The sequence below is a fragment of the Saccopteryx bilineata genome, chromosome 1, assembly GCF_036850765.1.
Source record: "Saccopteryx bilineata isolate mSacBil1 chromosome 1, mSacBil1_pri_phased_curated, whole genome shotgun sequence".
Classification (NCBI taxonomy): Eukaryota; Metazoa; Chordata; class Mammalia; order Chiroptera; family Emballonuridae; genus Saccopteryx; species Saccopteryx bilineata.
Window position 1 is genome coordinate 137,377,726 of NC_089490.1, and position 25,900 is coordinate 137,403,625.

The 25,900-nt window shown below is 54.4% G+C and overlaps 1 protein-coding gene across 3 annotated transcripts in view; it reads left to right on the top strand.

Moving 5' to 3' along the window:
- GFRA2 (GDNF family receptor alpha 2) overlaps positions 1 to 24,531 on the top strand; it is an 83,494-nt gene extending 58,963 nt beyond the window's left edge. For all 3 annotated transcript variants that reach the window (XM_066268060.1, XM_066268078.1, XM_066268069.1), the window contains exons 6-10: positions 11,310 to 11,419; positions 12,111 to 12,251; positions 14,120 to 14,292; positions 23,452 to 23,505; positions 24,315 to 24,531. In XM_066268060.1, coding sequence (XP_066124157.1) covers positions 11,310 to 11,419; positions 12,111 to 12,251; positions 14,120 to 14,292; positions 23,452 to 23,505; positions 24,315 to 24,437 — 601 coding nt within the window. In that variant the 3' untranslated portion in view covers positions 24,438 to 24,531. The remainder of the gene's footprint in view (positions 1 to 11,309; positions 11,420 to 12,110; positions 12,252 to 14,119; positions 14,293 to 23,451; positions 23,506 to 24,314) is intronic.
- The last annotated feature ends 1,369 nt before the right edge of the window (positions 24,532 to 25,900 follow it).

Here is a 25,900-nt window from a genome sequence, read left to right on the forward strand (position 1 = left end):
CAAGGGGGTGGGGAATTCATTTTGGAATGTTTCTGAAATCAGCTAAATATTTCCTCTTAACCAGTTTCCCCAGCCTCACATCCTTTGTTAGTTCAGGAAAAATGTCATTTATAATGGATGTTGCCTTGATGAATGGCTCCGGAGAAGCAGTGTTCTCATTAGTCTATATAATGAGAAAGGCTCCTGGTGGAGGCAGAGCTGCCTAGATAGTTGATAGGAGGAATATTGTCTATTTGGTCTGTCGATTCTAGAAGGCTTGGAAGAGAGGCTGAGGGGCCTGCGGGTGTGTTTGCCTAGTGCTGCCTGACAGCAGACCCCACCCACACCCGAGCCTTCCTGCTTCCTGTGGGTCCAGCCTGTGGTGTGCAGTTTACCTGCCTGCTGCACCAGCCTCGGGTCCAGGCTCTGGCTCCCTGCGCCGGAAGCTGCTCTGTCCAGTCAGCTGGAGAAGGGAATGTGGATGTAACAGCCCTGCCTCGTTCTCTCTCTTTTTTATCCGTAAAGAGAAAAAGAATAAACATGTAGATGGTGAAGTCTGTTTTTCAAGAGTCCTTTTGCCTGTGTGTTCTCACTGTTCACTTTTGCATGTGTGGTTTCACTCCACTTTTCTGTGTAGGGATCAGCGTCAGGTGCTGAGAGGTATGGTGACATTTCTGAGGTTCACAGCTTGTGAGCAGTGGCGGTGTGACTCAGATCCTCTGGTCTGTCACAGTCTCCCTCTGCTCTCTGCCTCTCTGAGAATGGACAGTTTCCCAGCCTTTCTCCACGGGAGCCCTGTGGTCCTCAAGGCACTTCTTTATCTTAAGAGTGGTACTTAAGGATGTGCATTAATTCTTGCAGGCCCCTGGGGCCTCCTTTAGCGAATGGCTATTACCAGAGAGAGCAAAGATACTTTTCCAAGCTCCCAACAACTGCCAGGAGTGGAGGAAGACAGGCCCGCAGAGGGCACTGGGGGGCTGAGCCGTCTTGGCACCCAGGTCGATGCAGTGTTGATGCATTTTGTTGTGGTGCTGGCTGGAAGTCTGCTTATCATTTTATTTTTCAGGATGACAGGTGCTAAGACAGTTCTTCACTTTCCTCCTGCTTAGAGGAAAGTCTTATGTGCTTTTGATGTAGTCCCCATCCATCCATCCATCCATCCACCCACCCACCCACCCACCCACCCACCTATCTACCCACCCACCCATCCATCTGTTCTTTCTCCCATCTCCCTTTCTCCTTCCATCCAGCAGCTACTGGGATCCTGTTTGGGGGTCAGGCAGAGGCAGATTTAATGGCAGGTGCACTGGGCATGCGCCCTGGACCCTGACTTCTGAAGGGCTCTGCAAAACCACACCCAACTTTACACTTTTTCTAATGACAAGGAGCCCAATATTTTCTTCTGTGCCCGGGGCCTCAACTGACCTTAACTTGCCTCTGGCGTTAAGCACTACTCTGGGCACTGAAGATTAAACGCAAATAAAATGGTTTCTTCTGTTCTGAATGATCGTTCCTCCCAGTTGGGAGAAACAGATATGAAAAATATAAATCATGATATGGTTGGTGGTGCTAGTGCAGTAATTGGAGTTTGTGAAACATGTTCAGAGTTGGGGCAGGCATTCAGAGAAGGTTTTCTGAGAGAGCTGGGACTGGAAGTGGGTTTAGAAGGGTGAACTGGAAGAGATTTTGAAGAGAACATGGTCTGGGGCAGGCATTCTGGGCAGCAGTAGCCCTAAGGGATAAGGATCTGAGACCTCATGGTTGGGAATGCATGTGGTTTGATATTGCTACAGGGTTTGAGTGGGAGAGAGGAGGAGTGTGAGAACAGATGAGACAATAGAGATCAGCAGGGAGCCAATGATATACGTGGGGGTCAGGGTGGCAAATTATGGCTGTCAAAGCCCAGGGAGTCCTCCTTTGGGAATGTTAGTAGTCAGCAGAGTAGCGTGGGCGCAGAGCTAGGTGCTGCATGGGAAGCTTGGTTACCCCTGCCCGAGACCACTAGACCATTGTTATGGAAGAGAACGCTCACAGAGGGTAAGTAACTTGCCTGGTGTTGGAGCTCTGTAATTGCAGAGTTGGGATTTGAATGAGGTGGCTTGGTGGCTGGAATTTTTCCCGTAATCACCGTGCCTCTATTGTTGCTCTGCAGTTTAGGCTAAGCATCCAGCTCTGGGTTTTTCCCCCTGAATGTTATGTTTCAGGAAATGTGATTTGATGTAAGAACCTATCTGAATCTCTGTAACAATATGCCATAGAGTAATAGGGTTTGGATGGATTGCGAAGGCTGAGAAGCACATTCCCTGGAGGTTGGAGGGAGGGGAAGTGCTGGGAATGACAAAGGTGGGGAGGGAACTGGCTCTTTGAGTAGGCGGTCCCGGCATTTGGCACAGGAACAATTAGGTCAGAACAGCTCGACCTAAGAACAGAAAAACGGAGCTAATGAAAGCTCCGGGTGTCAGAGGTGTGGGACTAATGACCGGCACCTTGCCCACTCCTTGGCCATCACAGGATCACCTGTTACCCCTGACTTGAGGACAGTGGACCTGGAGCTTTTTCCACTGCAGCCAGTGGGGAGGGAGACAGGGAAGAAACGGAACCTCCTACCACCAGCAAGAGCCATATCAGCATTCAGAGAAAGTTGAAAGAAATATTTCAGCTGGCTGGCTACCTTGCTCAAGGCTAACCACACTCTTAACACAACAATAAGTCAATCCTTACTGAATAATTAAATAGAGAGCCTTCATAAGTATTGACTTAATGTGACAGCAAGTCTATAGTGACTTGGGGTTTGCTTATGTAAACACAATCTCTTGTTCAGCTTACTTAGCAGTTCAATGAAATAGAACAGTCCTTCAATTAAAATCAAATGATGCATACATTTAATTCTTTTCTTCTCTTAGCAGGTAATAATACGTTTGGAACACAGGTGAAGGGATGGGGGAAAGATGGAGAAAAGGATACCTGCCTGCATGTATTTTCAGAGGACAAAGAGGGAGTGTACTCAGTGGTGGTTTCCAGAAGGAAGTTATCTTGGCTCCCAGCTCTGGGTCCTGGTGGAAGAGCCACGTGGGCTAGGCTTGACCTCTGCCCAATCCAAACTCTCTTGATCCTCTCCCAACGCAGGCTTGGGTTGGCCACTGTGGTTGCTGTGTCAGACTCTTGATGGTGGCCAGGGTCTAATTGATTGCTTCTGGTCAGCTGGGGTCCAGTGGCTCAAACCATGGCCCTCCTCAGGTCATTGTCTGAGATGCTGCCATGGCTCCTGTGGGGAGAGGGGATGCTGGATGAGCTTAGACTGGATGGCAAAGAGGGACAGAGGGGGAAGGTGGCTCCCTTGAATGGTCCAGAGGAGAAGTAAGCCTGCCCGGTTCTGTGGCCACTGTGCCGGAGTTGGGGGACAGTGGTGGGCTGGGGTAGGGGTCCTGGGGGAGGGCAGGGCAGCACAGTGGTAGGAAAGCCCACGCCTCTGCAGCTAAGGTCTGGAGCTCAGGCTTTTGCCTTGCTGCTGGGATGTTAATTGAGTTCATTAACCTGTCTAGGCCTCTGCTTTCTTTTCTGTGAAACAGGGCAGGGATGCCCCCTCCAGAGACTTGTCAGAGTAAGACGTGGTGACGTCAGTGGAAGCACTTTGCACGACACTGTATAAATGCAGAGGTGCTTGTTAATAGGTCAGAGATACTATGTCCTTTTGTCCTGAAGAGAGAGCTTCTGCATTCTCCACAGTGTTGCATGCTCAGGATGGTTAGGGGTGCCCCGTAATCTCAGTCACAGAGGCAACAAGTGCTGATGGGTACCCGCCCACCACCGGGCAGTGTCCAGGCATGCACATATGTTTGCTCATTGGACACCTCCTTCAGTCCTTCTCATGGCCTTGTGAGGTCCGTACTGATATGTTCTTACCTCCATTTTGCAGATGAGGCAACGGAGGTCTGGAGAGAGCCACCCACCATCGAAAGCAAACATATTATTACCTGCAAAGGACTCACTCAGGGTCATACAGCTAGTGAGGAGCTGAGCCAAGGCTCATAGCCTATCAGCATGACCTGATGTCAGGAAGTGGACCTCACAGTTAGATGTGCTTCTGTGGAGGGTTTGGGCGGGGAGACAAGTTCTGGAGGAATTAAGGGTCTCCTGGGAGTGGAGATTAAATGTTTCCATGTGCAGCAGCCTGCCTGCCTGGCGGTCTGGGTCATGTTCAGATGGGGTCAGTCTGCATTTCCCAGTAAGCCGTCAGGCTGTCTGTCTGGCCTGCCACCTCCTAGGAAGCCGAGCTGCCCCAGAACGAGGAGCCCCTTCTCTGAGCTGGTAGCTTTTCTCTCTCAGCCTCTTTGTCTTGGGTGGAGAGTCTGTTGAATTTGCCGATGGTTCTGGAACTGGTAATGTTTGCTCTAACTGAGGCTTAGAAACATCATTGTCTATAATCAGCCCTGCCCACTTAAAGGAATAATTACGGTATTAAAGCAACTTTATTGAAAGAGAACATAACAAACAGTATATCGCTTTAGCATCTTTTGAAATTTACTTCTGGGTCCTGACATTTCATAGGCTCACCCTCCCCCCCCCCCACCCCCGTTTGTAACTGGAGTCCATACACTGACTTGTCTCCTGCTTTTTATCCCTTAACATGATTTCATGTTTGAATTGTCATATATTGGCACAATCTACATCCTTGTCATTTTTTTTTTGATTAAGTGAGAGGAGAGGAGGCAGAGAGACAGACTCCCCCGTACACCCCGACCGGGATCCACCTGGCAAGTCCCCTACTAGGTCATGTTCTGCCCATCTGGGGCTGCTGCTCTGTTGCTTGGCAACTGAGCTATTTTAGTGCCTGAAATGAGGCCATGGTGCCATCCTCAGCACTCAGGGCCAACTTGCTCAAACCATTCAAGCTATGGCTGCAGAAGAGAGAGAGAGAAAGAAAAAGAAGGGGAGTGGAGGAGTGGAGAAGCGGAGAAGCAGATGGGCACTTCTCCTGTGTGCCCTGACTAGAAATCAAACCTGGGACATCCACATGCTGGGCCAATGCTCTACTGCTGAGCTAACCGGCCAGGGTCCATCTTTGTCATTTTGAACAGCAATGTGGCTTTCTGTGGTGTATGCGTCTGAGCCATTTGTCTCCGGTTGAGCCGGGACAAGCACCCCAGGCCAGGCATGCCTTCTTTCTAGGATTTTGCCGTCATGCATAGTCTGAGTTTCTGTCCCTGAGGTGCTCCTGCACTCTGGCGTTTTGCCTGGGTTAGTCAGACCCGTGGTGGGCTTGGCTTTCAGTCTGTGTCCTTTCCCGTGTGTGCCTTTTCTGGTTTGCACCTGGACAGAGAAGATCACATCAAGTCAGAGGGCGAAGATAAGTGGTAGTCATTTTATTTGTTTTCAGTGACAGAGACCCAATTAGCTTAAGAAAAATTAAAAAGGAACTTACTGGTTCCCGATAAAATAGAGAAAGGGGCAGGAGAGTATTCCAGGACTCAAATACAAGTAGGTCCCTTTCTCTGTCTCTTGTTTTTGCTTCTCTCTTCAGTTTAGCTGCTTGTTCTTATTGTACTGTGAGGCTAGAACTACAGTCCCAGTTTCTCTTGGCTCACATCTGCGGTGTCTCATAACCAAGAAGAAGAATGCTCTTCCATTCCTGCTCCGTTAGCAAGACCTCAGGGCTGGGTGCCGCTTGGCTTAGCTTACATTACTTCCTTTTCCCTGGCCCAGTCAGAGTGCCTGGGAAAAGAACTGTGTGGTTGGCCCTGCCTGGATCATGTGTGTTCCCTGCTGCCCAGGAGGGTGGAGTACCATGGTTGACAGCCTGGCCGAAGGGGAAGCCCCCCTACCCACTCCTAGGAGAGCAGCTCTTTTGGGCACAAACAGTAAGTGTACTGTGTGCACTTTCAGGATACATGGGAGGGAAGGAAGGCCAGTTGGTTCCTAATGTTATGAAGTGAGGGGTGGGCAGTGTTCTGAAGGGGCAGGAAAGGGTGAAGGAGAAGGCTGCCCAGTGAGTCCTGGAGGTGTCAGAAAGCAGCCGCGTGGGTGAAATCCACTTTCCCCTTTCTCAGTGTCCCATAACACCGAGTCCGCTTAATGGGGCCCTTCATGGCTGGAGGGGACCTCAGAAAGCCATTCCAGAGGCACATGGGCCCATTAAAGCCATTATCTCTGTATTCCCACAAATTGTCTGTGAAGCCCATTATGAGTCATTTGCTCTTCTTGGGAGCCCTTTTTTGCCTCCATGAAATATTCAAGTGCCCTATTGGTTTGTGTGAAGCAGTGCTGGTGTCTACTCTGTTAGCAGTTGTGGCTCATGGCAGCAGAGCCCGAGAAAGGACCCTGCCCTCAGTGGCAGGTGGTGGCCTGGGAGTGCTGGCTGCAGGGCATGTATCTGTGTGTCCTGCCTCTCGGAGCTACCCTGTCCTCACTGTGAACTCTGTCTGCTTCACAGGGTTGCACAGAAAATGAGAGAACAGTGTCGGGTACGTAGTAGGTCCTCAGAAAACATTAGCTCCCTTTCCTCTTTCTCCATGTCTCCAACCAGTAGAAACCCATTGGTTTTCTGTAAAAAGGGGAACTTTGGGAAGTATACAACTTCAGACCAAAAACCCCATGTACTGGCCAAGCATTGGAATGTTTGGGGTTCTGTGGAAGCAATCCACCTCAGTGTTACATGAGAGCAGACAGCTTTGAGAAAGTACAGGTGTTTGGGAAGAAGTTCACAGTTTGGATCGTGGAGTTTCTCGCTGGTGACTGGTGACTGGTGCCTCTGTTTGTTTTTGGCTAAGACCAAATCACGGAACTGAGAAATATGTGTCCCAGGGTAACTGTGTGTGTGTGTGTCTGTGTGTCTGTGTGTGTGTGCGTGTGTACACGTGTACTTTCTACCATGTAGCCCTGAGCTGTGGCCTGAAGCATCACTTTCCCCATTGGCAGGGCCATGAAGTGGGGATAGTGGGAGCCGATCCAACTTTGAGCCTGTGCCTGTTGCCCTGTCCCCAGACTGTGACCTGATTGCCTCCAGATCACCTGGTGGGCTTGTGAAAGCATGGATTTCTGGACCGTGCTCTGAAATGTCAGATCAGCTAGGTCTGGGTTGGGGCCCAAGAATTTGCATTTCTGCCAAATTCCCAGCTGATGCCAATGCTTTGGTCTTGGGACTACACTCTGAGAACCACTGATGCATAGTAAGTCCACCCCCCCCCCCCAGTTAGCGTGATTTCTGCTCGTGAGGATCAGTCTTCACACATCCACTTGCTTTTGCAGGAGCACAGCTGCCCATCAAGCGGGGTTGCTGGGTCTCATGAATAAGAACACAGAATACCCAGTAAATTTCAATTCCAGATAAACAACAGAAACTGGTTAATATTAGTATGTTCCAAACGTGGCACTGGACATGCTTATACTATAAAAGTGCATTATTATTTATCTGAAATTCAAATTAAATATATGTCCTGTATTTAATCTGGCAACTGTTTAATCAAATTGGGAGTCAAGTGTCTCTGCCTCTTGCTGCTTCCCTGTGGTTGAACAGACTTCAGCTGTGATGGGCGGGCCTGAAAGGCTCTGTGTTTTCGGACAGACTCCTGGCTGCCCTGAGCTCCTAAGCGTCTTCACTCCACCTTGGTGAGGGGGGCTTGACTCAGGGTCTTACTGGTCTCTTGTTTCTCTCTTTTTTTGGGGGGGGGTGTCTTTTTCTCTTTCTCATGCTTTCTTTTGTGCCATCTTCTCTCATGGGAACTCTTAAAGTAAGAAATCTGAGAGGTGAAGGGGCTGCTCTGGAAAAGTTTGCGCTGGCAATGAGCGCAGTTCCGAGAGACAGGTGACCTCGGGGCATCTTCAGGGAAGAGTGCCATCTGGCCCAGCTGTGGCGCAGAGATCCCCAGCTGCAGAGGGTAACGTTGGCCTCGGAAGCTGCACCCTCCAGGCTGGGCGGGGTGCAGTCACACGGCAGGTGTGTGTGCTGGTTGGAGTTGAGTGTGTCGTGGCTTGAAGGAACTTGACCCCGCATTGTCTCTGATGCTGACAGAGGCTCTGGCTGCTATAGACTTCAGAGTGTCTTGAGGAGTGGAGAAGGCCTAACAGTCAAAGGCCTCCTGGAGACTTGGACCGGACGTCCTCCTAAACGGCCCGGTTTGTCACTCCTGCCTGCCAAGGCCACCTGGACACTGAGAATAGAGAATGGAGGAACAGAAGCTTAGCCGCTGCTCCTCCCCTCCTCCTCCCCTCTGCTGTCTGCTGGCCTGGGCCTGCTTCCTTCCCTCCTTGTGTTCCAAATAGAACTGTGGGCCGGCTGTGAAGGAAGGAGGCCACTGCCTCGGAGGAGCAAGGCTGCCCTGCCACGTGGGTCACTCTGGGGCCTGGCAGAGGGGCCTTGTGCATGCTGTCCGGCTTCGGGGGCCTGTGCTCCTCCCTGTGTCCTCATGGAAAGTGATGTTGGGGTAGGAAGGATGTCATTCACCTGGGGTCTAGCGTGGTGACTCTGAAGCCTGGTGGCGAGGGAGGGATGAGGGAGCTCTCTCCCGGGTATGTTCAGATGGCCTTGCAGGGACTGGATCCACCACGGCGGGGTGACTAGACACGGGGAAAGCTGTCCCCTGCTTATATTTGCCAGTGGCAGGCACAGTGCTGGAGTGAGACACCTGGGTGGAGAGGGAATGTGAGAGTGACTGGTGCCCTTTTTCTGTGCCCCACTTGTACCATGTGCCCCATAAAGGAGGCAGGCAGGCATGGCTCACTCCTTCAGAAAACTGGGGACCCTGAGTACAGATTACATCACGGGCCCTTGCCTGTGGGACAGAGCACAGCTTCATGACAGACCCTCTCCTTTCCGAGCAGCTGAGTTGCCCCCCTTTTCTCCGAGGGCCCCACCTCGTGTGGGAGCTCTGTCACCTCTGTTCCCTGGCTTGCTTCCTTCCCAAGCCCTCTCCTCTGATTGCAGCCTCGTTTCTCTTTGTGGGCTGTTATATTTTCCTATTCACGCTTCCACTCCTCCAGCCTTGGGGCCCAGTGGTGAGGCCAGCTGGATCTCAGAGTTCCCAGAGTCAGTGACCGGGGCAGGACTCTGGAGGGATGTGAGGCCTGCGTGCTGGGCACAGTGGTGCTGTCGGGAGGCTCCCATGCCTGTGCACGCAGACACTCCCGCAGGACCCCTTCCTGTTAGCTGGGAATCCCTTTCTGACAGTGCAGGGGCACGCGTGCCATTCCCATCCTCAGTCTCAGGCACGTGGCGGGGACACAGCACAAACTCAGAGAAAGGGTAAGTGGATATCTACCATCTTGTCCAGACCCACGGGATTTGGATGGAGATATCGGCAGCCTCTGCCTCCGGGAATGTGTGTCCCAGTTAGAGAGATCACACAGGGGACAGCAGAGTCTATGCAATGACGTGTGCAGTTGCCCAGTCCAGATCATGTCTGTGGCTGGAACACAGAGAGGGGAGAGACCCCCGTGGGCTGTGGTCAGAAGGGCTTCCCAGGGCAGGATGGCAGGATGGCAGGATGGCAGGATGGCAGGACGGCAGGATGGCTGGGCGGATGCCCAGGCGGGCACTGGGGAGGCTGCAGGAGGGAGCGGGGCCGTAATGTAATGTGAGCCAGTGGTGTTGGAACGGACCCCTGTATTTGCGCTCAGCGATGATCTTTGGGTGTCTCCTTGGTGGCAACTTGAACTTGTGGCTCAGCTGGTGTCCGGCAGCCCACATCTTGTGGGAGTGCAGCTCCGGCTCGATGCTGCTCACCTGCGGTCCTCCAGTGCTGGGGCCGAACAGACCCCTCCTGACTGGGGGAGACCTCGGGGTGGAGCAACAGTGTGCTCTCTGAAGGTGCTGCATGAGTTTCCTGGGGCTGCTGGGAGAAAGTGCTGGGGCTGGGTGCCTTAAAACAACAGAAACGTATTCTTTCACAATCCTGGAGGTCAGAAATCGGATGTCAAGGTGTCCTCAAGGCCAGGCCCCTCTAAAGGCTCAAAGGAGTGTCTGTTCAGGGCCCTTCTCTCAGCTTTTGGTGTTACTGTGATCCTGGGTGCTCCTGAGCTTGTAGGCACATCACCCCAGCCTTGGCCTCTGTCTTCACACCCTGTGTGTCTGTCTTGTCACCTTCTCTTGTAAGGACACTGGTCACTGGATTAAGGGCCTGCCCTACTCCATGGCTATCTTATCTGGATTATATTTTCAGAGAACTTATTTCCAAATAGGGTCACATTCACAGGTCCCCTGAACCTATTAACATCTCTGTCTCCTCTCAGGTCTCTGCAGGTCTGGGGTGTAGGCAGAGACCAACCCTCTCACCCTTTGTGGCACCGTCCCTCGTTTGCTGGTGGTGGAGCGGGGAGGGCGCTGGTCTTCCCGTTGGAGACGAGGTCGTCTTCTGCGGGGGCTGGAGGCTTGGCTGGAAGAGCTGCTTCTCCCTATTTGCGGGCTGGGGGGTGAAGAGCTGGACGGTGTATTTATGGGCAGGGAGGAGGGCAGAGATAACGACAGATCCTCCTTTTTTTTCCCTGCAAAAGACAAAATACATTTATGGTGCCACAGAGTGCAGGTTCTGGGAGGAGCTGAAGGACTTGCGCACTGGAGCAGTGGGACGGGCAGCAGGGGAGCTGCCCGAGCTGGAGGTTGGGGACACAGGTTGGGCACCCCGCTCAGCAGCTCAGGGACGTTGGGCAAGCTCTTCAGCCTCCTGAGGCTCGGCCTCCTCCTCTGTGAAGCGGGATAATTAGGGCGATGGCTTGCCAGATCTCACAGTGTCTGCGAGGGTTCAGTGATAAAAGGTGGCTGTGGAAGTACCTTTTCTGAAATCACCTTTTTATTGTGGTGAACTACACAACATAAAAGTGACCATTTTCAGAGTCCAGTTCAGTGCTTTGATGAAGAGGAGAAGGCCTTCCTCAGGGCATCTCTTTCTATGGTGACTCTTGTGCCTCCCTGGGCGGCTCCTTGGACTTCAGACACTTCCTGCACAGTAGTAGCTAGGGCAGGGTGCATGTCCCTATCCTGCGGGTGGGGAGAGCGAGGTATGGAAGGACTTGGGCAGGTCACCAGGAGGATGGCCAAGCAGAGGGTGGGACCCAGTTTTCCTGCCTCGGTCTGGGCATTTTTGTCATACCTGTTGTGGGTCCTCTGTCCCTCTGACCAAGCGATGCATCCACAGTGGACCGTGCCTAATCTGTGTGTCTGTTCTCCAGGAGTCCTGTCCTCCCGGAGCTCCCAGCCTCGAGCCCCCACGGCCTGGCGACCCCCACGCCTCCTCTCCCTCTCTCTGGCTTCCTCCACTCCAGGAAGCTGAGGGAGGAACCCCTCTGCCGTATCAGAGGCGGGAAGGCAGCCATCGTAATCCCTTCTCTCCCAACACCAGGTCCCGGCTGGCGGACTTCCACGCCAATTGTCGTGCCTCCTACCAGACACTTACCAGCTGCCCAGCTGACAATTACCAGGCGTGTCTTGGCTCCTTTGCTGGCATGATTGGTAAGCCATCCCCCCATGCCCAGGCTCACCGTGACTCCGGGCTGCCCCAGTGTCCTTGGGCAGGGGCCTCTGTGGCCGTTTCAGATAGAGCTGCCAAGGAAACCAGAGGCGAGGTTGGCGCTTCATCATGGGAGAGGAGGCCTCAAGGACCTTATAAGGCTTTCAAAATAAGAAGGAAAAGTAACAGTGATGGCATGGTCTGACACTCCAGGTTCTGCGCCAAGCACTTTACTTGACTGTCTAAATCCGGGGAGGTGCTGGGATTCCCATTTTTCAGATAGGAAAGCTGAGGCTTAGAGAAATGGACTAACTTGCACAGGTTCACCTAGTTAATAAGTGCTTGGCACTGGGCTTCAAGTCCAGGAGGTGAGCCTAATCATTGACTCCAGAACGTACTCTGCTTGGCGGCCGAGGAGAAAGCAAGGGCCATGCTCTGGGAGGGGCTGCAGGTGTCTCTTCGGCCATTCTGGTCTTCCCTCTGTGCCGATGCCCTCTGTCCCCTTCTGAGGCCCCTGGTTCCCTGGCATAGTGACGCTCAGAGTTTGGACTGTGGGTTGGAATGTCTGTGTATTTAGGGCAGGTACAAAGGAGGGAGAGTCCCCAGCCTCTTGTCTGTGATGCCTGAGGTCTGGAGGCCCAAAGAGAAAGTCTTACTGCTCCTCTTTCTCTGCTTCCCTTTCTCCCTGCCCAGGGTTTGACATGACTCCCAACTACGTGGACTCCAAGCCCACTGGCATCGTGGTGTCCCCCTGGTGCAGCTGCCGTGGGAGCGGGAACATGGAGGAGGAGTGTGAGAAGTTCCTCAGGGACTTCACCGAGAACCCCTGCCTTCGTAAGTCCTGCAGCATCCCCTCGTCCCCGGGAGCCCCTCACTGACGGTGCGTTCCAGGGTGGTCCGTGGAGGGCTGCCCGAGCCGTTCCCCTCCTCTGCCGCTGGGACGGCCAGTGGACTCCAGCGTGGTGTGGCCTATGGAGACCTTAGTTTGGGCTCTTGGAGAGTCACACCAGAGCAGTCAGTGGGCCAGCCTCAGTTTACCACTGGGGGCCTTGAGCCTGTGCCAAGTAGTGGTTGAAGGTGTGTGGCTTGCTATGCTGACAATTTCAGACAGGTCCCTTTGGGGATAGACCTGTGGTGAGGATCTCTGCTGTCTGTCACTTCTCCCTCTAAAGGTCTATTTTAAGGACCCCACTGGAATCAGTAACTTGTTTTTCCAAGTCATCAAGCTCCTACTCCACAGGCCGGAGAGCAAGGGGAGCCACAAGCCATCTGCCTCCATTTTCTCAGACACAGCCTTCGCTGCCCACAGCCCCCTGAAGGTCCCCTCCCCTTTCCTTTCCTTCTATTCTCCCTTCTGTCACCTGTCCATGTTTCCTTTCTGTATGACCCTGGGAATTCAGGGATACAAATCATAGTGCCTGTCACGGACAGCTGGCAGCCTGACTGAGGCGTGTGTGGTCACAGTTTGGGATGAACGCACTAGGGTGAGGGTGGAACGCCCTGTAGGAGCCCTCGGAAGCTCTCGGAGGCTGACCCACTGAGGGGGCGGGACAGCGGTCAGCTGAAGAGGCGGAGAGAGCATGCCCATCCACCCTGGGCAGAGGGAGTTGTGAGAACCGCGGACCACTGAGCCTTGCTACAGAGTATGAGGCTGCCTGGAGTTGTCTGGACAGGAGGAGAGTCCTCGTTCTAACCGGGATCTTGTGGTCCCTGCAGGTGTCAGGCGGTGGTGTGGGCCACTGTAGGGGGTCAGCCTCAGCCCCTGGTGCAGCGGGCAGATCTGCATCTCGGAGGGCTCACTCTCTGGTCTGGTGTGGAGAGGTGGAGATAGGGATGTGGTTTGGCGGTGACTCACAGGTCTACTCGGAGCGAGTCGTGGCTGTCATGGGAGAAGACAGGGACAACTGTGAATCAGCACAGTGTCAGGGAGCGTGGAGGGGAGCGATGGAGTGGAGAGATCTGTAAGAGGTGGGCTCAAATGATGGCAAGTGTGTGATCAGGGAGGCCTACCAGGTAGGGAGAGGTGAAGCCTCCGAGCCTGGAAGCACAGGGAAGACAGTGTTGAGATGTAAGGAGTGATGCCTAGTTCAGGTGCAGACGTGGTGAATTCGAGGCTGTGGAGGCAGAGATTTCTTTAGGTATTTGGCTATAAGGTCAAGTCTTTGGGACAGTTTTGTCAAAGAAGTCCCATTAATTTAGTGAATTAGTGCTAAGTAATGGTGTGGGATTTGCTGAGGGCACCCAGGGATGAGGGCTGAGTCTAGAGCCCTTGGAATGCCAACGGTGGGGACCTAGAAACAGCTGAAATTGCGAAGGAGCCAGGAGACCCTGTGCTGCGGGGGTGGGGTGGGGAAGCTCTGGAGGGCGTGTGGTCTGCACCACTGAGTCTGAGGAGACTCAGTGCTCGCTGCCCTGGGCATGGCCAGATCCTCCTTCCCGGCCTCCCACACTCCCAGAACCCTCCTCTCCTCCTCGGCATCCCTCATCACCCACATTTCTTTCCGTTCTGGTCTCTTGTCTTTTTCAAGCTCCCTCTTGCTATTTTCTTCAGTGCATGTTAGACCTTGGATCTGAAGGGACCTTCAGCACAGTGAAATCCTGGCTCTGGGCGATGACAGGGGACACAGGGCTGAGATGGTGAGGGGCAGGAGTGATGAGTGGCCCCTGACATCTCTGTGTCTACCTGCTCTCTCTCAATCCAGGGAACGCCATCCAGGCCTTCGGCAACGGCACAGATGTGAACCTGTCCCCTAAAAATCCCTCGTTGCAGGCCACCCAGGCCCCTAGGGCGGAGAAAATGCCTTCTTTGCCAGATGATCTCAGTGATAGCACCAGCCTGGGGACCAGCGTCATCACCACCTGCACATCTGTCCAGGTGAGGGGACACGGCTTTGCAGCTGGGGAGTGGAGCCAGGGCAGGCTGAGGGGCTAGAGAGGCACCGTGGTGTCCGAGGTGAGTGTGGGGAATTAGCAGACTGGGGTGCAGTTTCCTCCCCTGGATCAGGGGCCCAGGCTGCAGGGAGCCTCTGGTGGGGCTAGCTTCCCATATATTGCTTCACAAGGCATTCACCTTGCAAGTATCCCACTCCTGTTTCATCCCGGGGTTGTACTGGCCGCATGGCTGACAGGAGAAGTGAAACAGCTATATGTCAGCCATCTGCTCCTCCCCAAGTACGTGCCAATGGACTCTGAGTTCTCACACAGCGAGGTGTTGGCGTTCTTATTTTACACACAGAAATGGACCCAGGAGGCTTAGGCGATGTGCCCCAGGTATCAGCTAGTTAGAGGTGGCCGAAAATTTCATCTACACCTGACTCCAAAACCCATCGTGATCATTTCTCTTGTCTGTCCATCGTCCACTTGTCTATACTACATGTGTTACGTGTGCACGTGTGCGAGATTTTATGTGAGACACCAGGGAGGGGTCAGTGAGTGAGTTTGACATAGGCCTGGCTTTTGTGGTGCTTATGGTGTTGTCCAGAGTCAAACAGTTCAGCAGCATTAGACATGGACTGTGGTCAGTGCCACAGCAGGGTTACACGGGTGGCACTATGGAGGCACATCACAGGGCTCCCCACCCAGCTTCTCGCTCTGCTGACATACCCTCAGGGCATCATACCAGGTACTGCAGTAGGTTCTTTGCTTAGGAGGTGAGTCTAGTCAGAACATACACACATACTCACATACAGTCGTGCCCACACACTCATATTCTCTCCCTCCCTTCCTCTCTCTCTCTCTCTCTCTCTCTCTCACACACACACACACACACACACACACGTGCACACACACACACTCGCACACACGCACACACAAAAGGAAAGTGGTAGAGGTGTGAAGTGCTGGGTATGTTGATTGGCTTGTGGTGACTATTTCTCAGTGTATCCGTATGTGTATCGGGTCATCAGGTTGCACAACTTAAATATACAGGGTGGGGCAAAAGTAGGTTTACAGTTTTCAGTATGTGAAACAGTTTATTCTTGTATTATTTATTAATTATTGTGTTGTTTTCCATACAAACAATGGAAAACCTACTTTTGCCCCACCCTGTATGCAACTTTTTTTTTTTAAGTTGTGAGGAGAGGGGATAGACTCCTGCATGTGCCCTGACCACAATCCACCTGGCAACCCCGTTTGGGGCCGATGTTGGAATCAACTGAGCCAATTCTCAGCGCCCGGGGCTGACGCTCAAACCAATCAAACTGCTGTCTGCAGGAGGGGAAGAGAGAGAGACAGGAGAGAGGGAGGGGAAGAGAAGCAGATGGTTGCTTCTCCTGTGTGCCCTGACTGGGAATCACACCTGGGATGTCTGCACACTGGGCCAATGCTCTGTTTACTGAGCCAGCTGGCCAGGGCCTATATGCAACTTTTGATGGTTAATTATAACCCCAGTCAAGCCGGGATGAGAGCTTGAGCAGGGAGGGGGCTGGTGGAGGTGTTAAGCTCCCTGGGCACCCACTGCACCACAGGGACGAGTGCTGGTGCCATTCTGGTTGGGAAGTGCACCCCCATTCCTGCCCAGTGGGTTTCCCTGTGCCCACAGCTGACCTCCATGTGCCTTCCTGTCGTGCTCAGCATGGGCCCTTCCATGCCGTGCTTCCCTCCATTGGGACTCCCTCCTGATTTGGGCTGAGGGGCCCATGTCACCCTTGGGCACCTCCTAATTACACTGAGCATACTTGAGCGGTGGCTGATGGGGTGTCGGAGCCTGCTGCACAGTCACCAGCTCAATTTCATGCTAGCATGGTGGGCAGCTCAGCTGGTCAGGGCTGTGTCACTTGTCAGGTGATCGTGCTCTGACATGGTCCACATGTCCCTCTGGGCACCGGCAGCCTGCATGTGTCACCCTACCTCCCCTACTCCATCAGGGCAGGTTCACCCATGGTGATACGGACTTAGCAAGCGGCTCTCCATGTGATTGGTGGTGAGTGTGGAGAATTCAAGCTGTGTTCTCCGCCCCACTGCAGCCCCTCAGTGCCCGAGGACTCCGACTCACTTTTTTCCTCCAATTCACCTTAGAAGTTTGCTAACTCGTTGCCTGGTTTCTTTTCCCCCAGCCTGATTTTCTGCAGCCTTCCCATCTGGGGGCTGGTCTTACCATTGGTCTGGTTCCAGTGGAGTTAGTGTCCAGTCCGTATGCGAGGTGATGGACATGAGGGTGTCTGTAGACTAAACACTGTAGTTGGTGTCCTGAGACCTGGGGGCTGGGCTCGGGAGGCTGCCTGGCAGGGGCTCCCCAAGGCCGGGCCCCTGTGACACTCTGTTTGAGGTCTGTTGATTCTGCCCCTCTGGACAGGACAGCTGGGGACAGCCATCCCAGGAGGAGAGGGAGAGAAGCAGACCCTCAGAAGCAGCCCACCCACCATCAACCCTGGTTCTTCCTCACAGAAGCCGAAGGGGAAGGGCCCCTGATTCTGTTTCATGAGCCTTTTTAATGGACACCTGCTACTCCATACCAGGTGTGGACTGCAGGTGATTAAGTGCTCTCACGTGGGCAGGAGGCTGCATGGGCAGTCTGTCCCTTCCTTAGCCTGGGCCCCCTTCCGAAGCTCTGCTGGCTGGGAAGGGCTCCATGGTGGCTATTATGAGGCCTTTGGGAAGACAGCAGCCCATGGCTACAGAGGGAGTCCCTGAGTGAGGGCAGAGCAGAAGCTGAGGTCAGGGTGGGAGGGTGTGGGGGAGGCTGTGCACCCCAGACACCCCCTGTCCTCCTCCCCATCCACAGGCCTGGGCCCTTGGGGAAGCCTTAGGTGGCAGCCTGTTGGGGACCCACATGAATGAGTGGATGTTAGGACGGGATGGCACTCTGAGATCTCCTTCAACCCCAAGGGACAGAAGCCCAGTGAGGACAGTAACTTGTTCAGAGTCCGCAGCCCCCAGCTGTGGGGCTGTCTCCTTCCGGCTGCACCATGCTGTTTGCTCCCCCAGGGACTCTCCCACCGTGGCCTCTGCTCTGGGACCCGACAGACTCTGGTCCTCATGATGGGACTGCTGAGCAGACATGTGGGTGTCCACAGAGCAGCGAGGAGGCCCATGACAGCCCTGTGTCTGGCTGCCTGGTGCTGTCTCCAGCCCTATACTCCCACCCCTGACTGTGCCCTCACCTGGAAGCCCTGCCCAAACGGGACTTTCTAGAATGTGGGAAAGTGTGGCAGAGTCTGCAGAATAGCCTCTACTCTCTCCCTTCTGGCCCTGCCATGCACGCACACATACACATACACACCTGTGTGAGTTTCCCCTAAAGTAGAGAATCTGTAGTGAACAGACCAGTCTTGACCCTCATCCAAGGCCCGGCTTCTGAAGCCCCAGTGAGTCCACCCCATGATGTGGGTGTGAAGGCGAGGCAAGCAAGATGCTGGCTGTGCCCTTGTCAGTCCTTCTGAGCAAGGGTCTTCCCTTCTCCTCTCTGCACCCCTCTCTGCCTGCGTGTCAGCTCAGGGGGTGGTCTCCCTGACTGCTCAGACAAAGCTGCCTTCGCTTACTCGGGGCTCCCGGCTGAGTATCCCCGGGAGACTGGCTGCAGCTTGCCCCCACCGTCTATCTCTGGGTAATCAAGTGCCTGGTGCGTGGCATTGCATAGTACTCCATCCAGGGAGGGAAAGAACCCCGAGTCCCCAGACCATTTGCTCTGTTGGAATGTCCTGCCCTCCAGTCTAGAAAACGGCCTGTTTTACTGCTTGTGGGCAGCTCCCTATTCCGCTTTCCTCCCTCTCCCTGATGCCCCTATGTGGGGAGTGTATGGAAGGGAAGTCCTTGCATTGAGAATGCAGGGAGGTTGGTTAGAAGGTCCTTTCGCCATTTGATGGGCCTGGACCAGGGAGGCGCAGTGTGGATGGGGGAGACTAACAGCAGATTTGTGCCTTTCCCTGGTTTGTTCCAGTGGCCTTGGCATTCCCCCTGGGTTGCTTTGGACCAGTTTAAAGGGCCCATCAGATCAATTGGAGTCTCACCCTTCTCTGGGCAAAGGGGCTCCAGCGACACCATCTCCTTTGCTTTCCGGGTCTACACCAGCCAGTTTCTGCTCTTACCCTTGATACTGCCCATCACATCTGGGGGATTAAAAATGAGTTGGAAGGGGTTGCCACAGCCCCCTCACCACATACCTGCACGGGCTCAGCAGCCAGCAGCCACCACCTCTGTCTCCTCCTCCTCCTGCCTGTTCCCTGGTGAGTCTCCTACCTGGAGCCTAGGCCTGTCTATCAGGCAAGCATTTCTGATTTATAAGTATGGCTTGTTCCACAGCTTTGAGAGACTTGTGTGCATTCCTTCTTGTCTTCCTCCCTCCTCCCTCCCTCGTAGTCATTCATTTATTCACCCATCTGTGCATTTGTGCATTTGTTCAACATAAATTCTGCCTGCATGGCACTGTGTTCCGGGCACTGAGGCCGACCAGCTTCTAGACCAGTACCATTGTCCCATACGGCTGGGATGGACATGCTCAGGTAATCATGGAGAGTAAGTGGTTAGCGCACCAAGGGGACATGTCACGTGCTGTGGGATCCAGAGGAGAGGGCTGCTCTGGACTGGGAGGAGAAGCAGAAGACTCGTGGACAAGGTACACCGACTGCGAGGCCTGGAAGGAAGGGACTGACCATGTGGAGACATGGAGTGGGCTGGCCTGGGGGAAGGCGCCCCAAACAGAGGGCCACGTGAAGCAAAGTCAAGCCCTTGTCAGCACAGACAGCAGGGTCCGGACAGCACGGAGCAGGTTGTGTAAGGGGTGTGCTGCCTCTTTGGAGGAGTTAAGTTTTGTTGGAATACCACCACACCCGATTATTTGCACATTATTGTCCGTGTGCACGGGCAGAGCCTAAACGTTGCTTGCGTGGCTGACAGAGCCTAAAATTATTATAGTCTGGCCCTCTGCAGAGAAGTGCCAGCGTGCTCAGGGTCTAGAGGGACAGCAGGTGGTGGGTCATGGTGGAGCATAGAGTGCGTATGTGGAAGGTAGGGGTTAGGCTGGAATGAAGCCTGATGGGCAGTTGAAGTGGTGAGTGTTGAGAGGCCACTGAACGCTTCTGGACGGGGAGTCCTGTGAGGAGAAGATAGAACTGTGATTTGGGAGACTGACAGCGGGTGGAGGTTGGTTGGCAAGGAGGAGAGACTGGCTGTAGTCAGGTAAGAAAGGAGGGGTTGAATTAGGGGTGTGGCCAGGAGCAGAGGAGGGAGGAGTTGTGAGTTACTGGGGTGGGTGTGTGCAGCAGGCAGGTGGCCAAAGGCACTGAGATTGGGGATGGGGCCTGGAATAGAAGGAGGGACACAGGAAAGAACCGGCCAGCCCCAGCCAGCAATTTTCCCACAGATAATGGCCAAAGCGGGACTTGGTCCCAGTGCCTGGGCCAGACACACAAGGTTCTGGGACTGCCGGAAGGTGGTGGACAAGGAAGAGGAGGAAGATGACAGTTTCCTTCCAGCTTTCTCTGGGAGGAGTTTCTGGAAGGATAAACCTTGCCTTTGCTGCATGCTCCCTCTGTGTCCTGTCCCCCAGTTCAGGTCCCCTGTGCCATCAGCTCTTTTCATGCTTCTGGTGGCATCCCACAGGGTAGGTCAGCTCTTCCCCCAGTCCCTGTGCCCAGCTCTGTGTCAGAGCTCTGCCTCCTACTGTCCCAGCAGCCCAGGCCTGTACCCTTTGGGTACTGCAGACTCATAGACCCTGAGCTTGCCTTGGAAGTATGAGAGGCTCAGAGTACGGTCAGGGGCAGGGTCAAGGGCAGGGGCTAGAATGTCCCACCTCTGTTTTTTCTAGACTGTTCCATTGGAGTCCAAGCAGTGAGATGGCCGTCCAGGGCAGCCTGGGTGGGGGGCATGGCCATAGAGGACAGCCTGTATTCTGGGGGGTCGGGAAGGAAGCAGCCTATTTCCCCCTCCTAGTTATTGACCTGGGGTGTAGGTGACTGTGTGGATGTTTATTTCTCTCGCGGGGGTGTAAGCAGGGCTGTGACCATTCATCTTTGGAACCCCTTGTGGGAGAGAGCACTGAGGGGGAGTTAATGGTGAGGAGGAAGGCCAGGAATTTGAACTTCTTGTGGTTTTTGAATTAGGTAATGCGACTTCTTTCTGTCTGCACACCACCTCCTCCCATGTGCCATATGTAGAGGTCAGCTGCTGGGCAGAGGCCTGCCCTGTGCTGTTTGCTGAGCCCAGATCTGGAGGGACTTATGTGGGCCTCAGGCTGGCCCTAGGAGAGGGTGCATGGCCTTCACCACCTGCTCCGTATTTTCTGGAAGTCAGGCGGTGTCCACCTTACAGCCTTCTTCCTGTCTCCGCCTCATGAGCTGCCGGGTAGAGGAGAACAGCAGGCCTTCCCTGGTGTCTCCTGGCCCTGCCTTAGGAGGCTGAACTAAGCTCTGCTCAGCGCCATGCCTGTGGAGTTACAGAGTCCTTAGATTGTGCAGACTTTGCTGTGCCTTATGTCCTCTCATATATCGTCACATGGGTCAGTGAAGTACATTTGTCCCATCTTACGGATGAGGAAATGGAGGCTCCAGCGGATGAAGAGACTTGTCTCAGGTCGTTGGCTGAAACGGACTGATGCCCTTCCCTCCTTTCCTGGGTCAAGGGGCGAGCCCAGGGGAGGCTGGGATCAGTCTAGAGGCTGAGGGGGCCGAGGGCAGATGTATGCACTGGATCTTACAGCGCTTGCAGGAGGAACTGTGGGACAGCCGGAGGGAGCCGCCGTGTCACCTGCTCTCAGCAGTCAGTGTGGCCCTTGTCCTGGAGCCTGCAGGACCGCAGTGTCCCTGGTACAGCAGGGCTTCAGGTGAAGGCTGTGGAAGGTGTATCTATGAATGATGGGCGCTAATGGGGTGTGGGGAGGGGAGGGTCCTACGCCTGATCTTCAGGGAGGTCAGTCCTTTTGTCCTCAAAGTCCTTGAGACTCTTGTCCAAGCCGGCAGCTGCACTGGCTTCCCTTGGGGCTGGCCCAGGGTGGTGAGGGTCAGGGGAGAGGCTGAAGGGGCCTCCTCTGCGCCTCTTCCTGTGTCCCTCCCCCTCCTCTGTGACCCTCCCACTCCCCTCTGTTCCCTGCTCTGGGCTCTTTGTCTCTGGGTGCTGCTTCCCCCTTTTCTGCCTCTTCTTCCTTTCTCCTCCCCCCGCCTTTTCCCTCTTTAATAGTTGACAACACTCCCGCCCTCTCCCCTCTTAACAAGAGCCTGCCAAGTCCTGCTCACCCTGAACTGCCAAGTCCAGCCATCCTCCGGGCTGCTGCGGAGTCCACACCAGACCAAACGTCATTGGCTCAGCCTGGCCCAGACCTGGCCCAGGGCTCCTGCGCTTCTCCGTGGGGCTGGGCCTGGTGCTGCTTTCAGAGCCCACAGTGCTCAGGGCCCTGAGCTCCCCGAGGGCTGGCGTCTCACGGGAGAAGGTTGTGTGGCCAGGCCTAGAGGTCAGCTAATTCAGTAGTTTTCTCAGACCTTATTTATTTTTAAGCAGTAGACTATTTTTCAAAACAATTTTGTGCCTGTGTCCAGTATATAAAATTAAAGTGGAGCTGCCTTGGTTGAGGTGAGGATAAGTACATGAATCCCGCTGTGTAACTGCACGGGGTCCATATTTAGTGAGCACCGTGGGCAGGGACTGCGGAGGGAGACAGAGCCACAGAGCCGCCACACCTGGGACGTGGGAGCAGGGAAGGGTGTGGGAGAGACGTGCTGGGTGTGCTCCCTCGCGTGACAGGCCCCAGGCCATCATGGGAGGGCAGCCAGCAGGGGCTGGAGCTGCTCAGGGGAGCAGCCAAGTGAAGGTGAGGGTCAGGGCAGTCAGAAGACAGTGGTGATGGCACCATCTCGGAGGTGGGGTGTGTGGGTCACTCTGGCAGTGGCCTCCCACAGCTCTGGCTGGGGCTGCACTTGGTCCTGGGCAGTAGAATACAGTCTTTGGGCCAGAGAGCCTTAGAGCACATCCCGTTTTCCAGGGAGACACGTTGGTGGCTTGGCTGGGCTGGACCTTGGAACCTGGGTCACTAGTGCTATGGTCTTGAATAGGATCCCCTGGGTCTGGTCCCTAGTTTCATTCCTGCCACACTGTCACCACCATGGTCACGTCTCTGCCGTCGGCAGTGATAGCTCTTGGTGGGACCGGTGTGTGACAGCTGGGGCTTTGTTTAGCTGACCAGATGTCCTGGGTGTTAGATTGTCCATGATGTCCGAGGGATTGTTGATACTTCTGGCCAACAGCCGTGATTTAGGCAGAATTTCTTGGGCTTCCCAGTTACTTCTGGGGGCCAGAGATTCCCCCAGGTGCTTTGAGAACCTAGTCCTCTGAGGCCAAGACAGAAGTAGCACATCCCCCAGCTGGTTCCCCTGGATCCGTTACAAGGATTATAACAAAGGATGTTCTTCATGCACACCACACTCTCTGGTCCTGCATGCACCTGCTCGTGCCAGGGGTGCAGACCCTGAGTCATCCCCACGCTGGCTGTCCTTTCTCCTTCCTCGCCTGGATCACAGAGCTCCCAGGTGGCACACATCTGTTTCTGTGGGAAGGCCAACACCTGGCACTGTTGCCAGATACCCGCCTGACACGCATTGGGGCAGACATCACTAATCAATCACAGCTCTTTCCCATGAGCCCAAATGCTCTTCCTGGAGCTGGCACTCAGATGCCAGTTCTGACCCATGGCATGCATTTATTCATTCATGCATGTGGTAAAACACCGCTGTGGGCCAGACACTACCCAGTGTGAGGAGAGGAAGATATGGTGTTGACCTTGTCGAGGGAGCTCTGACATGATAGAAAGTTCTGTGCATGGTGCGTGGCTTGTTTCTCTGTTGTGTTGGAAGTTGGCGAGCACAGTTAGAACTCTGTCCTTCAGGAGCCCAGAGGAGACAGGACCAGGTTGCTGAGGATGTCAGAAAGGGGCAGGGTCTCGTGCTGCACGGGATGGAGCCAGCACTCTTCACGTGTGCCCTCTGCTTTGTGATGCCAACAGCGGCTGGCAGGGCTACAGAGGGTTGGACCTCCTCCGAGTGACAGGACTAAGCTTGATCAGAGACCCCACTGCAGTGACCTGTCCTAACTAGTGCCTTATCTCCTACAGGAGCAGGGGCTGAAGGCCAATAGCTCCAAGGAGCTGAGCATGTGCTTCACAGAGGTGAGTGGGGCACAGCGGGTACTGCAGGGGACGGGCCACAGGGGGCTGTTCCCAGGCGAGCCTCAGACTCACAGCCCGCAGATCCCATTGCAGGCTGGGCCAGCTGAGCTCCTGGTTGGCCTGGACCTGGGTGGGCACACACTGTGCTGGGGAATGGGTGCAGAGGCTGCAGCTAGGGCCCTTGGCTGTCTCTTTGAAGGAGACACAAGTGCTGCTATGAGCAGAAGCCTTCCCAAGCCTCCCTGACTCTTTAAAACAAGTGTTCACAGTACGTGTTCTGTGCTGGTTCTGTGATCTGGAGGAGATGGAGATGGAGAAAAACACCATCCCTTCCTAGAAGCTGCCCCCATGCACGAGTGTATCTGACTACATACATAGTCTGTTTATAGCCTAGATGAGGAAAGAGGCCGTGCAGGAGGAGGAGCAGCAGTCAGAGCTGTGCAGGGGGTACCACATGGGGGAGGAGGGGTTTGACCACATTTAGGAACAGCTCAAGGAGGTCCTTGTGGACCCTGGGAGCTTCTTCTCCCTGAGATCTTTAGACCACCTCCTCCATGCTGGCCTGCACCTGCAGACCCTCCTTATTGGGCAGGGTCAGCCAGGCTGTCCCGGGGGCTATGGCCCTGCCTCCCCCAGCTCCCTGGAAGTGTGGCTGTCTCCAAGTGAGAGCACAAAGGCATGTCCTCCTGGGAGGGCAGGAGGGCAGGGCAAGGGGACTCCTTTCCTCTGCCTGCTCCCAGCCCTGCTGACTCTGCTGGTTTGTCTTTCTTGTTCTCTTTGCTCTGTCTCCCTTTTGGCCGTGGCCTCAGCTCACCACCAACATCATCCCAGGGAGTAACAAGGTGATCAGATCTCACTCAGGCTCCTGCAGAGCCAGACCGCCGGCCGCCTTGACCGCTGTCTCCTTTCTGCTGTTGAAGCTGGCCTTGTAGGCACTGGGCCCCACGTCTGGAGATTTCTGAAAGCTCTGTGGACGAGAGCACCCGCCTGATGAGATGGACACACACACACACACACACACACACACATACACCACACACACACACACACACACACACACACACCCTTGCAAAAAATGTTTTCCCACCTACTTTCTGAACCTGTCTGCTCCCAGGTTTCTTCTACCAGAGAAGTTTTCTAAACCAAACAGCAGGCGGGCAGCCTGTGAACCCCCTGGCAAGGGTACCCCGGTACTGAGGGGGCTGGTGTTTTCTCTCTGGACCCTGCTGCTGGAAGAACCAAGATGAGACCCTGTGGTCCGAGGGACTTTTGGCTGTGCCTGATGTGGTCTGGGGCAGGACAGTGGCCGCGCTCTTCTGAAGTTGCCTACTCTGGGCATCTGCCAGGGGCTGGCAGGGAGCGTCAGGTGGCAGAGCAGTGAGGCTGGCCCTGGGGATCCAGTCGGGCACCTATAACACCTCCATTTGGCTTCAAGGGTGGAGTTTATTTTGCCCTCCCTCTGTGGGCCGGGCAGGTCTGCTTCTGACCTGCAGGGGTAGTGACCTGGAGATACCTGCCCCAACTGTAGCCAAGGGGGCACCTGGGAGACCCCCTGGGGCAGAGGGAGCAAAACCAGCTCAAGGCTGCTGCTTCCTCCTTGGTGGCAGGAATTTTGAAATCAAAGAGAAGTTCTTTTGGTGGTCTCTTTGGAGAGGGGGCTGCTGAGAGGGGCAGAAAGCACCACAGTGGGATACCCACTGCCCCACCCTCTGCTCTCTGCAGCTGTTCCCCTCCTCCACCTCATCTTTCCTCATCCAAGACGTACGCCAACTGTATGTACACGTTTCCCTTCTCAACATATATGTATATACACATCCATATACATATATCGTGTGTTTTCCCTTTCTTTCCTTTTTTTAAGAAACAAAACTATTGAAATAATACCCCAACAGATGAGCGAAATGTATTACTGTAAAGTTTATTTTTTTTATAACATTGTCTATAATGGGATCAAAGGAGATGGATGCCCTGTGTCACGGCTGGTGGGGCTGCTGGCCGTGGCTGGGACTCCTGATCGTACTCACGCTGGCCCAGGCTCCAATAAATGTCCTAGGAAGCAGCTTCTTCTCTGCCTCGCTCCGGTGTGCCTTCTCCCTGCTGGGCTCCTGGCCCAGTGCTGCACCTGGCTGCTTACCTGGGGCTCCTGGCCCAGTGCTGCACCTGGCTGCTTACCTGGGGCTCCTGGTGGGCCGCCTGTCACGTGTGCTTGGTGTGGGTGGCAAAGCTCCATTAGGAGATGGTTATATGCTTGGTGAGTCTGAGGGTCCCACCGTGCTGAGTCTCTGGGCCACTCACTTGTCTGATCAGTGCCGTGCCCTTTGGTGGTTGGTCCCAATCTGGAAGGTAACACAAGTTTCTGTAAGGATTAAGGTGGGGAGACAACTTGATGTCATAC